This window comes from Plectropomus leopardus, chromosome 7 (genome assembly GCF_026936395.1).
Source record: "Plectropomus leopardus strain MGB_pleo_1.0 chromosome 7, ASM2693639v1, whole genome shotgun sequence".
In the NCBI taxonomy this organism is placed as follows: Eukaryota; Metazoa; Chordata; class Actinopteri; order Perciformes; family Serranidae; genus Plectropomus; species Plectropomus leopardus.
In genome coordinates, this window is record NC_142182.1 from 9329990 (window position 1) to 9348181 (window position 18192).

Here is an 18192-nt window from a genome sequence, read left to right on the forward strand (position 1 = left end):
TATTATTTAATCTTTATTTTTTAATTACTAATGTTCAGGTAATACTACTTTCTTGCTAATTTTGGGGCCATTTCTTCTTTCACTGCTTATTGTCTTTTTCCTATATTTTTGAAACAAATCAGGGTTAATATATATTCTTTTTATCTTCCTCTTTTTTTCTGTAAATAATAATTCAGATTTGTAGATATTTGATTTTGGGTATTTGGGTACATGCATATGTTTAATTGATTAGAGCAAGAATAATTCAATGATTTGTGGAGAAGGGGTGGGATTTAATAAGTTTGTACTTGTTCACACTCCTTTTCAAATATACAAACCAAGTCATCAAGTGTTTGACAAGATCTTTTGCATTATGTTTTTCATTGTCTGTATATATTACCTTTTCTTTTCTGCTTGTTTGTATGATCATTTCTCTATTTTATTTTTTACATGTTTGAAATAAATTTTCCAAATCAAATTAAACAAGAGCTGATTGGACGATCCGACCATGCAACTTTGATTGCATGACAAACTGTTGATGTTGGGGGTCAAGTGTCTTTGCACCAGACAAATCTCTTAAATTCACTTGTGACCGTGGTGTCTGACCTTACCGTCAGGCTCTTGTCATCTCTAATCTAATTGGCTCAGCCTTTGTCCCTGACCAGGTAAGCCCCACCCTCTGGCTTTAGCCTCTGAGCTGACGTTGATCCCAGGACACACACCATAAGGCGCTGTCTGCTTTTTAATGTTTTTTGGGGGGGGTCAGTGTGTGTGTGTTGGTGTGTGAGTGTGTGGATAGTGTTGTATTGTGATATCGATTGTTTATTGCTGAAAGCCTCAGTATGCCTTTTTGAGTGGTGTTTAGTGGCTTTTCAGGGCTTTTAGGAATCAGAGATGCTGCTTTCATCACAAGTCAGGGGGATATGGAGACTGACAGACAAGCTGCAGAGGATTTGACAACAGCAGGTCAGTCAGCCGAACAACAGTATAGGCGGTCTGTGTTTATATTCATGATAAATCAGTTGTGTGTTTATTTACCTTGCATTTGCAGCAGAGTTGTCGTTTCAGTAGGAGTTGAGTAACCCCGACTCCTGCTAAACCCCCTCATCACCTTCAAACACTTGCACAGATAAACATGGCAGTGCAACCAGAGCCACAAGAGCATGATAAACATTTGGTCACACAACCCTTAAATGGTTTCTGTGTCCTGGGGGATACAGTTATTTGACGGGCTGTGGAGGGAGGGGCATTAAGTGGGTTAACTTAATCATAATGTAAGACACTGAAGGGGGAGGTGGGTCAACTACTTAGGTCATGTGACTTCATACCAACTTTCAAAAATATACTCATCATTGGTAATCAAAAATTAGAAATGTGTTTTTTAAGAATGATTTTATATGTTTGTTTTTTTTTTTAATAATTATTTGCTTTATCACAGCTTTGATAATGAGGTTTATAATGTCTGTATCATGGAGGATACATTGCCCAGATAAGGGTATAAAATCAGCAGTAATCACACACAGATGTACTTCTGTTTTTAGGCCTATTCTCTATAGATAATCAATGATATAAAGGTGTGAAACATTGATTTATTATTGTTTTTCAGATTTAAAAGCTGCTGTACCATTGTCATTGTTTATTCAAGGAATAGATTTGTGTCAACAGCTCAGATCATACTGTATGTAAATAGCATTTGTTCAGCGTTATTTTCCACTTTTTAAAAAACTGATAATGCAAAACATAAAAGAAAGTAGCAAATTAATTGTTAATAAATAATATATAATAATAATATATTAATTAATAATTATATAATTATTATTATTAATTATTTGGGGAGATACAGTTAGTAATTTGGAAACTTAAGGTCACATTTTTGGGGTGGGGGGGTGTCCTGTTATTGTGGATACATTAGAAAATAACATTAACGAATCTTCCAAAATATTTTTATGTGCCTGTCCATTTAAGGGTTAATTTACATAAAATGTAACTAAAAGGTCAAGAAATATGGCTAAATTCCCAAGCAGACTTGTGCACGGCAAGTACACAGCTAGAAGGATTAACTGTTACTCCACAGCTCTTCTCTGTGCTTGTAGAAAATGCATCCTTTAGAAAGCCACAAATGCAGAAATAATGTATCTCAGAAGCTCAAGACTATTTATTGTTATGGTTAGAAAAGCAGGTCTACGCTCTCAGACTGTTGTAACCCAGAAACAAACCCACTTTAAAGGGATTTGAGGGACTTACAGGACAGAGCAGAGTGTGTGTGTGCGCTTGTGTTTCTACATTATGAGAGGGTCTTAACCTAATGATGCTTCTTAAGTCGTGTTGCCATTAAGGCACAGAGTAAAGCTCAGTCTAGCCCACTCATTCATACTGCAGAGGGGAAAAGGATGGCCGTGTTTAGTTAATTATGTTCATTTCTCTCTCTTTTCTCAGAAAGAACAGGCCCCTAAGGCCTGCCTGAGCACAGGGATGGCCCTCTTTGAACTGAAATGGAGTTTGTTTCAGGTCAAGGCACTAGTCTGCTCCCTGCTGGTCCTCCTGTGTATCCACACAGCCACAGGTACAGCCACATCAAATGTGTTCTTATCAGAGTTCGTTCTTAGCAGGATCTTTGAAACCTGAGCAAATTGGCTTGATTTCTTTCAAAAATACAAGCAACTTAAAAAGAAACAGCCAAAAATGAATAAAAGAAAATAAATATATTTTTTCCTTTTTTTCTTTAACATAATGTTAAACATATAATTAAGAGAATACGTAATCTGATGTTCTGAACATTTTTCCCTTGTTTCTAGATAATATTTAATAACCTATGTTTGTTTGGGTTTTTTGTTTGTGGGACATTTCTTCCCAAGTTACTGATTGTGTTTAATCACGTTTAAAAAAAATCAAACCAGTTTTCTAGAGTTTAAGAGGTTTGAATTCTAATAAAAAGTGTCTGAATGCAGCACAAGAAAGCTGATGATGATCCAGATGTTAAAGGAATTTGTGGATTTCTTGCTCTGTTTATGCAGGGATGTCAGGGTGGGGTGGATGTTTGGATGGTGAGGATGTATTTACAACAGTCAGAGAAAACAGCCAACCAGGAGTGGTCATTGCTGAACTCATGGCTGAAACCACAATGGAGGGGGTTTACTGGAGCCTGAATGGAAAGGATGCTGATTGGTTCTTCTTGGATGAAAGAAGCATCCGGCTGAACACATCAGCTGACAAGGTCCTTGACCGAGAGGTAACTGAGTCAAGATGTGCCCTCTTAAAGTCTGACCTGAGTGCTGGAGCTTTCTTATGATGAATATGATGCAAAAACTACAAGTTTCATGTGTGCAGTTCCATTTTTCTGAGTTCTAATACCTCTTATAGTGTGGGCCGCAATGAGGAAGTTGTATCTAAGTTTAGAGCAAACTATCGGAGATTGAACCTTGCAGCCTTGTCCTTGGACCGAATACAATCTCTATTGCCGTCATCCTCTTCCCAGCCAGCTGACTTAACTCATGGCAGCTGTTAAAGGGTCAACCAGATTAGCAGTCTCTCTCTCTCTCTTTGCATCTCAGTCTATCTACTTCAGTCTCTCTGTCCTCAAAAACAAATTATTTCTAGTCTTAAAGCTACAAAGTTTTAACATACAGCTTAATCAACTATACTTAGCATGTAGTCACTATGGGTCGCGAGCTCCCTCTAGAATTGTGACTGTCTTTCCAACGCACTTTATTAAAATCAAACTGTTAATTTCTTAGGCTGTAATCATAAAAGGAAAATATGACAGTAAAAGAAAAAGGGAAATGTGCTGTGGAAGTGTGCTATTTGTTGTATTATTTCTAAACTTTTTGGTGTACATGCATGATTATTTGATGATTAACATCAAGGAAGAGAAACTGCATGCTACAATATTATATTTTTCTATATTTAAATGACATTAAGTTGAGAAAATGTAGGTAAAAATATAGGACCTTCTAGAGTAGGCAAACATGAGAGTGCACAACAAATACAAAAGACTATGAAGCCTTGTATTAAATGTAAGAGAAATATTGTGACATGCATTCGAAATTTTTGGGAATGCCCTATGATCTTAGCAATATTGCACAGGAACAATAATAATATAATAAAAATAGTCTTCTTTGTCTCTTCATATCTGTTGTTGTCCCTCAGGCTGAGGGCCCTGTCCTAATGGCTGAGTTGTCATGTTATGAAGATGACACACTGCAGGTATGTCTTGTCCTTTTCATCTTTTCATCTTATTAATAACTCCTCAGCGAGTCATGCCATATTCAAATATGAAAGTCTTTTTTAATGTTGTTGTAGGGTGTGCACAGGCTCATGGTGGAGATCCTCAATGAGAATGATAATTTCCCAATATTTGCAGAGGACACTGTCCAGTCTCTTATTATCAGTGAGGTATGGCACATTCACAAACACATGCACACAAATCTGTGTATGCATACCCAAAACATACAGGACTAAAGTGCTAAAGTGTCTCTCTGCCTGTGTGCTTTCCAGCTGACTCCAGTCAATACTGTGGTGTTTACTGTCCAGGCCACTGATGCAGATAATGACAAGATCATTTACTCCATTGACCAGGCATCAGTGAGTTACTCTCCTTTAAAAATCTTGAATACCACCATCTAGTCTAGATGATGTTAAAAAAGGTTGAATTCTTGTGTTATTTGGACTAAAACTGGACTTTTAAAACACAGGTAAACGTGTAGGACAGACTGAAATTGCACAAAATTGAATATCTTAAAGTTAGACTAACACACTGAGATAATGAAGTCGATTTACTCCATCATGTGTACACTTCAGTTTGGCTTTAACTGGACTAGGCGTTCTGCGCATGCTATTAGCAGCCATGCTGGCCTCCCTCTGTGGTTAGGGATCAAGACTGTTCGTTATTTATGATCAATCAGCAATTCTGTTGTTCTGCGGAGTAAAATGACTGTTTTCTCAACGAAGTCTGCTGTTTTTTATATAGTGGCTTCAAATCTCTGTCTGTAAGGGCTGTCTTACAGCAAAGTAAAACAGTGAAAATATTCTAAATATAGCGTATACTTAAGCAACTATTGACTTTTTTATGTAGCTTAAAAGTAATCAATGAAGGCAGAGTTTGCTCGGAGCTGTTTATATGTGGCCTATGTGACGCAGCAGTTTTCTACCCCAAAGTTTTTGTAAATAAACTGTTGTGATCGTGATTCGGTCTGTAGCAACTAGCTGAAAGGGGGATTCGGACATACTTCCATTATAGGTCGATTCTCCCCTGGCACTTTTACAAATTAAACGGGCTAACTGAGCTACAGCCATAGCTCGACTTATCTGTGCATGTAAACGTATTGACTGATGGCCAAGGCCACCTGCTATTCAGTTTAAACATTCACACACAGTATCACGCTCAAGCACACTCTGACATGCAGACTGAAGATCTGCGTGTCTGCCGATCTTTGTATTGGTAGACAACCCGCTCTACCTCCTGAGCCACAGCTAACCCTCTTCACACTTTTACAAAAACACCACAACAAAAAACACCATTGCTAAAGTGTTTGTGTGTGTTGTGCAGCCTGATGCAGAATACTTCAAGGTTGATCTCCCCAACAGCGGAGAGGTGATCCTGTCCAAGCCTCTTGACTATGAAACCAAAACCCTGCTTACTGTCACCATCCATGCCTCGGTAAGCTATGTACATTCGGAGTAAATGTATCCGCACATTCATCTAAATTAAATCAATTTCTAAGTTTCTATCATCCTTCACAAGAAAATAAAGATGATTCCTTATTGTTACTGTTAGAGAGGGTGAACCATATTTCAGTTCATGCATCCATTATTTTCTCCATCAAACGTGCTTGACCAGAGTAATCTCCTCCAAAGCAAACCTTGACTTGTTGTTACCTCAGGAAATGAATACAGCTGAGCACTTCAATACCAGCACCACCATCAACATCACCGTCCTGGATGGAGATGACCAGTACCCACAGTTCCTGCCCTGCATGCTGCTTTTCCAGGATGAGACCAGTCGCATCTGCACCAGCCCTGTGTACACAGTCAACATCACAGAGGGGGAAGAGGTCAGCTGCTAAACCCACACATCACACATCCCACATCCCACACATGTTTCTGGTGTTATACAAGATTGTCCATTAATGACATTAACTTGATCTTGACAAACTTTACATGGGAGCTTCCACACAATCAGTTGTTTAGGCAATTTGGTTGTGTCTTGCATATTCCATGGATTCAAACACCAATGATTTGAAACCAACAAATCTGTGTCATTTTGCAGGACATTGTGTTGGACTTCTCTCCTGGTCCCATTCATGCAGTGGATGGAGACAGAGGAATCAGCTCTCCACTAAGCTATGCCATTCTCTCAGGTACCATACACACCAAATTAATATTTAAAATGCACAGGCTTACATGTGCATACCTGTAACTGTGTTTGTGTTCATGCCAGGGGACGATGATGGGCATTTCCTGATGGACAAAGAAACAGGGGAAATAAAACTGATTCGGGGGGTTGGAGACAAACTCACAACTCCAGAGCTGCATCTACAGGTCATGGTAAGACTACCAAACTTAGCAATAAGACTGAAAGACATCTGCACTACATGCTTTTAACCCAAAAACCCAATCTCATTCATTTTTTCTATCTTTCTGTGTCTTAAACCCAGGCATATCAAGAAAATGACCCAAGGAAGTATTCTGTTGCAACAGTGTTGGTCCGAGTTCTGGCAGTGAACCAGTTTTACCCAGCATTTGACATGGCTGAATATCAAGGCTTTTTAACTGCCGGAAAGAGCCCTGCCTCGCTGGTCAATACCTATGGCAGCAAAGCACTGATGTTACATGTGCACGATCAAGACTTCAACCATGTATGCACTTCACTACTACTCCACACTCATGACACCCACAGTGCAAAAGTGCTCACAGCAGTTCTGTATTTATATTGTGACCCATCGCCATCTTTTTCTCCACAAATTCACAGGGTTTCAATCCCATGATCCACTTCACCTTCAGTCCTACATCCAATCACACAGATATCTACCAGATCACACAGGAGGGGCTTCTGATCGCAAGGACCAATCAACTCAAACCAAAACAGAAACACATTCTTAAGGTAAGCCTCAGTAAAAACCCAGTGTTAACATTTTTATGCTTTCACTCCGGCGATAGCTGAGGCCGGAGGCAACATGTTTTTGAGTTGTCCATCCATGTCAGTCCAGGTCAAGGTCTCTGTGACCTCGTCTGTCTCATTCTTGTGAAAGCAATATCTTAAGAACAACTTGAGGGGGTTTCCCTATATGCACCAAAGACAAATCTAAACTGATCTTCAATGAACCTGTTTCAACAATTATAATCTCACTGAATTCTACATTACATGTATTGCTAAATCTTCCAATGATGCCACTTCACCGTGTTGCACTACTCTGTCTTTCATCAGAGTCTTATAACTGTAACTATACTGTAAATAAGATGGTGAAGATGTGGTAAAAAGTCAAAATACTTCACAGGTCACAGCTATAGACCAAGAGTCGGGTGATGCCACCTTTGCTACTGTAGTGGTGGAGGTGTTACCTGAAGGACAATCAAGTAAGGACACAGTCTTCACTTGCATTCACTGCACATTGCTGATGAGCGTGTAGACTGAAACAATGTCTCTGTATGTACTGTTGTGTACATTGCAGTCCCTAACAGTCCACTGGGAGAAGAACGCCCAATAAGCTGCACTTTGGGCAAAGCCATGTTTCTAAGCATGATGTTCATGACTGTACTTGGATGCATCCTGTCTGTGGTAATGTGGCTGAAGAGGAAACACAGAGGAAAGAGGGACCCACTGCAGAGAGGCTGTGTTGCCCAAGGCAAACACCCCAATGTGGTGAGATCCTAATATCTATAATACAGATTTATATTTACCAAGATTTGTTGATCAGTAAAGTTGAGCTTCTTAAATATTCTCTACCACATGCACTCCCACAGAGCTTACGTTGGTTCCAACTGGTGAGTAATTTATTTACTATCTTTGTCATGTATTCTTCCCTTCTCCTTAAAGACCCCCCTAGCGACAATTAAGTTTTTATCCTTGTTAAAATGTCAGTGCAGTGTTTTTTTATATGCAATAAGACATATCATGAGAGAGACAAGCAGCCAGTGCCATGAGTAAGCAATTCTGCCTTGGACCAATGACTGTCAAAAACACAAATTCTGACTTCCAGTGTTTGTTACATCACAAAACTAAGGAACAAATCCCATCAACTTGCAGGGTGGGGCTTTATCATTAGCATCACATTATAGCAAAACGAGGGGTATCAGATGAGAAGCCAGGCATTGTATCAGTGTTTTGCAAGAGAAATGTCACTTTCACTTCCACCTGTCAGTAGCGGTGATTGAAAACAAGGTTTATCTAATATTAGCAACACATTAATAGCTATTTGATAGCATAGTCAAGCCAAAGACTCATGTTAGTTATTAACATTTACAGGCAGAGTGTTTGATTAGCAGAGTCGGAGGTGAGCAGGTATGCTTGAGCTGCAGGCCAGCGGCTGAGGGACAGGGCTGATGAGCATATTGGAAAGGCAAGCCCCTAATACCAAGGAGCGGCCACGTATGAGGGATTTCTCGGAGGTGATAGTCCACGATTTCACAGAGGAATTGTGGACTCAAAAGTTCAAGATGATCTGCTCAACTTTTGAAGAGTTTTGCAATGCATTAACACTTCTTGTAGTGCCTGCTGCATCATGCCCGAGGGAGCCAGTTCCTACCGACAAGCGCATAGCCACAGCATCATGTGACCTATAAAAGTAAAAAAGGTGTTTGCTTCAGTGAAATATGGCTTTTTCATATCGCCTGAAATACCACCTCACGCAAGCATAAAACCTTTTTTGTGATAAATATAAAGTTTTTTCCTATCTTAATTCCATTAGGTGTTTTTCATATTCACAAATTCAATTTGCGCAATTTGAGGGTTAATTGAAACTCACTGATTGATACTTATTCTCTTGTGGTTGCTCCCCAGGCGAGTCACCCCAGCGGCATGCTGCACAATGAGGAACAAGCATATAACAGTGAAGAATGTGGAACCTGCAATCCTTCCTTCAGCCTCCCAGACAATCCTGGCGTCTACACCAACCAAGACCTCCCCTCCTCTGGAGGACCCGTTCCACCCAGAACGACTGCTGCACCTGACACCAGCTTAATCGCCAATGAAACTGTGAACAGCCCTGTCATCTTCAAAAACGATGTTTCTACACCGATCAAAAGCTCCTCCTGTTCACCAGCCTTTGACCCAGCCGCTGTGGATGTGAGCCCCACACATATGGCTCAAGATGCTGCTCCGCTTGAAGAAAACCCTGGCACACCAACTGATACAACCCTTGACCCTACCGAGGTACCACCTAACACCAGTCCTAGCCCTGCAACCCCTGATGCCATTGAAACTCCACCCCTCACCTGTCCTGATTCACAAACAACCACCAACGATGACCCTGCCGACCCTGTCACCAGCCCCTCCTCTCAATCCAGTGTTCCATGGAGTCATACCCGAATCGCTTCGGCAGAAATAGACAAACCCTTCTGCAAACCTCGTGTGAAGACACCCCCATATTCACCTTTGTCGTCCTCACCCCTCTCCAAGCAGACGGGCACACCCCCGCCCACCCCAGAGCAAGCGCCTTTAAAGGCCAAGCTTGTACATGTAGATACATCACCCCTTAACACACCTCCAGTATCACCAGAGCGAATGTCTGTGACCCTGAGCACAGAGGCAGACGGACCCTCCACATCGCTGGACCTACCAGAGCCATCAGGCGAGGCTGCAGACGCCGACAGTCCATCTCAGGACAGGAGGCCCTCCACAAACTCAGGAAACACGCAGGGCAGCCGCGGGGATGTGGATGAAGATGGTTTTCTGGGAGATGAAGATGCAGACAAGAACAGTGTGGATGACGATGAGTTAGAGCCAGACGAAGAGGAGCTGCTGAGAGTGATGGCTCGTTGTAATCCCATTTTTATCACATTCAGTAAGTGATGTCACTATAATAAGAATTTCAGAACTGAGAGGGATGGGGCGGACGACAGAGAATAAAGGAGTGGACACGTCACCGAGCAAGAAAAGAAACAAAGTGTGGTCCTGCTGTGTTGTAGGTACTTTCCAAGACAAGGAAGAGGACTGAATACATACACAAGATGTGCAGCACATGGGCCACATGAATACTGTATGCTCACACACTGTATACTCAAACAAACATTTAACAACACACAATTACAACACGTAATTTCCAGTTAAATATAAGTAGCCTAGATGACCGGAATGAATGACCTTGAATGCAAAATGCAGGTTTAAAAAACTTCTCTCAAATCAAACTTATCAATATAAATTATGAGTAGCTTTATAAAGAATACAACATATTCATTCACTGCAAAGTCACCAAAAGTAGGACAGCCTGAATTAATCAATAATTAATCAAATATATTGTCTGTAAATGTTTACAAACTGTAACTGAGATTGTGTGTGTGTGTGTGTCTTTTTTAAGGTAAATCCACATGAAATGAAAATTGCTGCACTTCTTTCTATGGAAATTAAAGTTCCATGCAGACACGATTTAAGGCCACTGTCTTCACATTTATCATTTAAGTAGGTTCAGATTTTTACTGTATGTTCAAAGCTCTTACATAGGCCAAGTGTAACTCTCTTACTCGTTTTGTTATGCCCACTCTACAAGCTGCCTCAGTTTTTCTTCCCTGGCAGGGTAGAGGTAGGAAGGCATGTGCATGACCAAAAATTTGCTGGTCAATTTTTGGTGATTAGTAAGGTGTAAAACTTCTTTGTTGAAGCTTCTAAATGTTCAATTAAGAAAGGAACAACTGCTGAATTAAAAAACTATTCATCAAACCTTATTTGGGTGAATTCATTTTTTTAGTATGTTTAAAAGTTACAAATAGGTTAAAAGAAATTCCCCTAAGCTTCACTTGCTTGATAATGTCTGCACAGGATAGAAGTGACATACCGCAAAAATAGACACGTATTAAATGTGCATCATGCTGTGATACTTTGAGTGTCTGCAGATTAAAATAGCCAATAGTTGATTAATAATGGGGCAGAATAGGAGGCAAATGATTCTCCTGAAACAGATGGAGAGAGGAAAAAGGTCTGAAACAACAATCCAGAGATCAGTGGGTCAACCACCCAAAGGAAAGCAGGAAAAAGAGCATTTCCTAAAAAGGAAGAAAGCTGCGGAAAACAGAGACTCTAATGCAACACTGACCATTTTCAACTTAAACTGAATACTTCACACGATCATTTTAAACAGTTATTAGAAATATGGAGCCCTAAGTTTTTTAAAGTGGCAAGGGAAAGACCTATGTATTAGTATATTTGGCTTTCCACAGAAAAAAACTCTGAGAACAACAGCTTGGTTACAAAGTGAGCAATCCTCACTTGTAATAGCAAGTGAGGCAACTAGTGTGTGAAGTACTAGTGACAACTAGTACTTCAGGTCCAAAGAATGCAGCGAACTAAAAGCTCCAATTTTGTTTGTTTTATTGAGACATTCTTCTCAAATCACAAAAACTGGACCTGATTGTTAGAGTGCTCTGCAGACCAACAACTTATTTACAGTAAAGTCACAAGTGGAAGGGTGGTCGCTGCAGTGAGCCTGTAAAAAAACATTATCATATACATTATAGTATACCATAAAAATTCTCAACAGTGGTTATAAATGGTGGTAGTGATAATACAAGCATAACAAACATATTTAGGAGGGTAAAGTGAGGGTGTTTGGGGGGGCATTTTTTTCATACTGCTAACAAAAACGGGACAAATTTTTTTTGCTTGGCACACAAAATAGTTAGTTCAGCTGAATCCAACAAAACATAACATCGAAAAGGGCAAATCAATCAAGAATGCAAGTTACATATGAACACACAGATACACACGCACGCACACACACAAACACACTATTGAGGTGATGAGAAAGAAGCAAGTAGGCAGCTTCGAGGACAAAGCATCCATCCATCCCTAAATCATTCACTACTGAATCCTTCAACTAACACACAGCTCGCCCTCATGTAGGACGTGTAGCTCGTGTTAACATGGATGCTTTGGGGACCAGTATAGCAAACACAGCGCAGTCCCACTGATGATACTGTATTGCACTAGTGCAAATAGTCTTCATCGTCACTGGAATTTAATATTTACTCTTTGTTCCCAACGTCCTCCACTCCAGCATTAGCAGATTATGATCAATGAAGACTTGAAAATAGAGTACAAGTGAATCAACAATTAGCGTTTTCAGTTTGGGTCCGATTATAACATGATTAGACAGAGGAGTAGAACAAGTTCTACTGGATAGAGATCAGCTTTACTCTTCACAGTCCAGTGCATTGCAGAAATAAACAGTACGACAAACTATACGGTATACTGCAAAACTAAACTTGTTCTTTTATGGTTTCATCGACAAAACATGGCTATTTCATGAAATCTTTCTTTCAAAGGAAAAAAAAAAGTCATCTAACACTGTTTGTTCTTCGCCTGACCTGGAATAAGGGAAGAGTAGTGTGTGAAAGCAGAGAGAGGGCTGGCGGTATATCCCAATCTGAAACACAACTGAGCACGAGGTCACACTGTTAGTGTGTAACGTTAGTGTGTGTACAATGGGACACATTCAAGAGATCAAATAAATTATTGTCCGTGGCGTTGGATTAGGCGAGCTTATCTTGTCTGAATTACTCCATCCACTGTCGGAGGAGTGAGGTGGTACACAAGATGAACAGAGTCTTTGGAGGCAGATGGATGCTAGAACTCGTCGTGTCGGGTCAGAGCCTCTCCAAAGTCAGTCGCCTGGCTGCCCACGAACAGGTCATACTTATCCACAATTTCAGCCTTGGTCAGACGGCCATCCTGATGGAGGAAGCGTAACACACACGATGAGCCTTGCATTTGTGTCAGTACACAAAGACTTTATAAAAAGAACTGTTACAAAGATATGGAAGGACTGTATGTTGCTATTGTGTGTTAGTGTAGGTACTTGGTATGTCTTGTATGATTTGCATTTGTGTCACTCTGTGCAGACAATAAACAAGACATCTTTTCTCATCTTAATTACACAATGAGCATATCTCAAAGGGCTATTCATACAAACAGGACTGAGATGAGATCAAACAAACAAAAAAAGCACAAAACCAGAGGGCTGTACCACAAAATCAGATGAGTGTGCTAGCGAGGCATGTTGAGTCTAAAGTAAGTTTTCCTTCCTATGAAGGAGGCTTTCTCTTGACATGACTAGACCGCCACAGTAACTTATGTTGTAGACCTAATCTGGCTGGGACCACTTTTTGTTTAAAATGTTGGCTTGAAATCAGCTAAAAAGCTCTTGTCACAGTAGGGATGTATGGTTATATTGGCACATCATCTGTATCTGAGGATACTGGCTTTAAAATGAAATGTTGGGATATGTCAACCTGCAGATTTCTGCCAATATCACAAACTGATATAAACATTTTTGTAATTGACAAAGTGATAATGTACAAAACATCAACACTAAATTGAAGCATTTTTCTTATTTTGCAAAATTAATAAATACTACGTACACTGAAAAGCATTTAATTTTATGTCTCCATCTGCTGGTGGGCCACCACTTTAAGAGTATGCATAATATGATGTTAATTACACGAGTGACAAGACTTGATGATCACTAAAAGCTAGGTGGGAAAAGGTGGATATATCAGTACCAATATTGGCCAAATGAGTTGTTATATATATCAGCATACTGGATAGCAGCAACAAAATAATGTAGTACAGACTTATCTGTGGGAATGAGTTATAAATTCACTTTATCAAATTTTATGTAACATTATATCACTTACTGCATCACATGCATGTTAACAAATGGTAAAATACATTTATTGTAAATTCACAAGAAATTTTCCACCAGCATTCCTCTCTTGCCTTAATCTGACCAACATTGTTGCTTTTTGCTGTAACGCTTTCATTTTTCTTCAAAGGCAGAAGTTGGCGGCGCGATATCTATTAATCTGAAGAGTCAACTGAAACGCTGAACACATCATTTGACTTATTTTATAGGAGTGCCAACAAGTCTGGGTTAACAGAGCAAGTTCAAAAACACCTCTGTAGTACATGTTACCTCTGTCTAAGGCTTTTGGGTTTGTCGAGTCAGCAAAGGCAAAGACAACGTGGCTCTGTCGAACTTTGTGGTACAGCCTTCAGAGTGATTAAAATCAGTCAGCTAACAGTAGTTTGTTTACATTTCATGCCTGTGACAGAGGGACAAGCACCCTAACTGGATGGATAAATTTTCCTGCAGGCATGTAACAAACAGGCTTTTTAAGTATTTATTTCATAAACATGTGTCTGTGCTTCTTTGTGATTTGTGGTGGTTTTGTTTGCAATGACAATATAAAGCTAAATGAAACAATTTTTCACAGCAATTGCTGTCCCGCAGTGCAATCATTCAGACTCATTTGTGCGTGCTGTATCAGCTTTCACACACGCAGTTCCACTTCCCCCAGTATTCAGTGAATAAGATGGGAAGTTAAGTTGCTGTGAACAATGAATTTCTCATGAAATGTGAAATAGTTTACTAATTCTACAGTACGTACTTTGTCGGAATCTGACTCATAGACCAGATGCTTGGCCTCGGCCTCAGCATGATCGTAGTCACTTGGCAGGATCCAGTCTCGGGTCTCCTCCTTGTCCATCTTCCCGTCCTTGTTTTTATCTCTGAATTCAGTAAACTGTTCCCTTTCTGTTTTCACCCACTCAGGTTCTGTGGCGTCTCCCTCCTGGTTGTACATGTCACCTAGAGCACAGAGAGTTGTTGTTGTAGTTGATGCTACAATGCTTCTTGTAACAAGTAAATGCAGTATTTGCTGTCAAAGTGCCAAACACGTCACCAAACAAGTTCATTCATGCAGCTTCCTCAAACCGGTTCTTCAAACATTTACCACTCACTGTTTCTTACACTTTTTACTTTGTATTTTTTATGCTTTGGTTTGCCACCGTCCTGTGGTGAAAACTGATGGTGCTTACATGGCAATGGACTGTAAGAACTCACCTATGTACTCATCTAAATCTATTAAACCATCTCCGTTCTTGTCAATGTCCTCCATAGTTTCCTATAGGACGAAAAGAGACCACAGGGCAGTGAGACAGGGTGTAAAACAGTGTTACTGTTATCATTTAACACCTGTGAACGTCCGTCACTCACCAGAACTACAATGTCTTTCATGTGGTCGTACTCCTCGGGGTGAAGGAAGGCTGTAAATTCCTCCTTGTTGGCTTTCATGTCATTGTCTTGATCAGCCATTTTGAATCTCCTCTCGTCGCGATCCATCATCTGCCTGTAGCTGAAGCCATCATCGGGGTCGGGATCATCTGCAAGTCAGAGGTCGTAACTTTGTATAGTGTGTGCACGTGTGGCAAAGTTAATATGTGTTTGTGTGTGTGTGTGTGTGTGTGTGTAATAAAAAGAAGATTGTCCGCTGCCATACCAAGAATGTAGCCATACGTGGCGTTCTTGTACTCCTCCCAGGATACAACTTCATCCCCATTGAGGTCATGACTTTTCCACTGACGATCCACGTCGTCATAGATCCACCTCTTCTGTGCATGCTTGATCCACTTCTTCATTTCCTCCACTGTGACAAAGCCATCCTTATCCTCATCTATACGTTCAACCAACATGCTGTAGATATATGAAAGAAATTTGGCAAATAATCAACCTGTTTTCTCATATCATCTTGTGCTGTATCACCTCAGATGAACTTTGCTGCTCCTGAGGAGAAACTAGGCCATTACCTTAGTGACTCCACTGTTTCAAGAAAGGTTTTGCACCCTGACATGTATTCTCACCCGAGCCTCTCCTTGCTCTCCTCTGGTGTGAGCTGGTCAAAGGTCTTGGCCTCCTCTTGTCCCAGAAAGGCTTCATGGTCATAGTCAAAGTTTTCTGAATCATCGTGCTCTCGGTTGCTGAGGGGTTCATCGTGGTGAACACGGTCCTTTTTCTCAGTGGGTTTGCTGGTGGCGTAAACCACACAGAGAGCAAAGCACATGACAAGCGGTCGCAGCTCCATCCTGCGTATGTGCAAATGCTGTCAGAGCAAGGGGTAAAAAGATAATGTCAAAAAGCTGTTGTTATTGCTTCAACACTGTATTCTGTTGAACTTCAAATATTATGGCCTATCTTAAGTTTATCATGCACTTTTTGTACTGATTACAGCAACTTAAAGATCCAGTGTGAACGATGTAAGGAGACTTTATAGCATTTAGTAATGATGACTGTAGACTACAACCAGCTGAAACTCCTACCAATTAGGACTCCTTCAATGTTCTTTGTTCAGGAGGTTTTTGCCTGAAGCTGAATTATCTGCATTGGTCTCTTACTCTCCAAAACAAATGGACCATGTGATTAAAACAGGTAAAAACACAGTTTCACATGAAAACAAAAATTGTTTTTCTGACATTGCTCCGCATAAAGGGGCTGCAAAATATGGTGATAGATGCAAAAATGCAAAACTTGAATGTCCCCATCTCAAGCCAGTTTTCCGTTTGTCTGTTCTGCGTTACTGTAGAAACATGTCGGAGCAACATGGCGATCTCTTTAGAGAGGACCGGCTTCCAAAGCAGATATGAAAGGCTCATTCTAGGGTAACAAAAACATACTGAATCTTATTTTCAGGTGATTATACACTATAGAAAACATACTGATTATTTTTATTTCCACCATTATATCCCCCTAAATCCTACACACAGGACCTTTAAAGAGACTGAGCTCTGTAGCAGTTCAGAAGTGCATGACTCAGAGCAAGCAAATAGTTCAGACTATGAGAGGTGGACTGCGTGGCTCATTTGTTCTAGCTGATGCAATCCCTTAGTTAGTCCACCTCTGGTATGCTTGAAATCCCTTATATGTTAACACCAGCACTATAAATCTCAAGATATTAACATTTTCATCCATACAGACCAGCTTATAAACCAACACCCTGAAGATGTAATTAATCATTTAATACACCTGGCATAACTAAATCTATAGCAGTTTAGGCAAATGAATTTGAAATGAGTTATGTTATGGTTAGCATGTGTTAAAGATCTTTAACCCTTTGAATGCTGAACGAGAAAACTGATGTTGATCCAAGTTTCAGACACCTTTTACAAGCATTTAAGCCTCTGAATCGTGAGCAATAGGCTCGATTTCTTTCAAAAACATAGGGGATTAGGCAATGGGCAATTTGGCAAGGGATGTAAGGGGTGAAAAATTAGAAAGAGGGAGAGAGAACTATTAGACTAAAAATATATGTATATATAGTAGAAAATATAATTATCACAATTGTACAGTTAATATTATGTTACAAAAGAATATGTAAAAAGGATTTTTTTAAATTTTGATTGTTATTTTAGGTTTTCACACTTCTTTCCCCAGGTAATTTCCTTTAATTTTCTTTTTTAATGCTACTTTTACGTAATTTTCTTGTAACTTATTATTTGCTTGATCATTTTGGGGATTATTTCTTGTTAAGATGCTCATTAACAATTTTCTCAGGTTTCAAAGGGTTAAGAGAGACGATTATTGACTGCAATATGCTCAGAAATCAACTGCTAGCCCCCCAAGTTGTATAACGACATTGTAACATCAGTATATTTACTGCAGTACTGTGAGAAAAAATATTACTATTTCACCATCCTCTGACTGAACGACGTTCACGGTAAACTTGACTGCTTTCGTGTAACACTGCACAGTATCTACAGACCTGTGTCACTTTAAATCTCGCCGTCGTCTTTGTTTAACGACTCGATAGCAATCGTTTGTGATAGTTATTCCTAGTTAGTCGCTGTTACCATCCAAAATCAAAGGTTAGGCACCTAAATTAGGCTGGCTAACCCAGCGTACCTTCAGTTTTACCTGCTAACCCGCAATTACACGCGTTCAAAACAGATAAATAAGCAAATACTTAATTGCCAGTATTTCGTCTTTCTTCACACTAGCTATACGAGACGCTCATTTCAGTTACTTTTAGTATTTTAAACCACATTTTATCAGAAGAACTCACCGGTGTCTTCAGGGAAGTTCGTCGATGCAGCGTAAGTCCCTCCCTTCAGCGGAAACACACCCATGCACTTCCTGTGCTAAAATGCCAGCCGACCAATCAGACGCCGAGTACGTGAGTGCCATGTCGCTTGCTCATTGGTCCACTTTGAGTGAGCACAGGTGATTGGATTGG

General features: G+C 40.1%; 2 protein-coding genes across 2 annotated transcripts; one reads left to right on the forward strand and one right to left on the reverse strand.

Annotated features, from left to right (window-relative positions):
* The first annotated feature begins 600 nt into the window (after positions 1-600).
* On the forward strand, positions 601-10558 carry LOC121949771 (uncharacterized). The gene is made up of 16 exons (XM_042495533.2): positions 601-945; positions 2416-2542; positions 2994-3208; positions 4126-4182; positions 4279-4371; positions 4474-4560; positions 5525-5635; positions 5859-6029; positions 6245-6335; positions 6416-6522; positions 6633-6833; positions 6947-7078; positions 7473-7551; positions 7647-7837; positions 7939-7959; positions 8975-10558. Exons 2-16 carry the CDS (start codon positions 2452-2454, stop codon positions 9983-9985), a joined length of 2658 nt encoding a protein of 885 aa, XP_042351467.2. The 5' UTR covers positions 601-945; positions 2416-2451; the 3' UTR covers positions 9986-10558.
* Positions 10559-11480: 922 nt separating this feature from the next.
* Positions 11481-18159, reverse strand: calub (calumenin b). Its single transcript, XM_042496613.2, has 7 exons — positions 18022-18159; positions 15827-16065; positions 15466-15659; positions 15183-15349; positions 15030-15090; positions 14575-14774; positions 11481-12856 (listed from the first exon to the last, which is right to left on the reverse strand). The coding sequence occupies exons 2-7, from the start codon at positions 16045-16047 to the stop codon at positions 12752-12754; spliced, it is 948 nt and encodes a 315-aa protein (XP_042352547.1). The 5' UTR covers positions 16048-16065; positions 18022-18159; the 3' UTR covers positions 11481-12751.
* Positions 18160-18192: the final 33 nt, after the last annotated feature.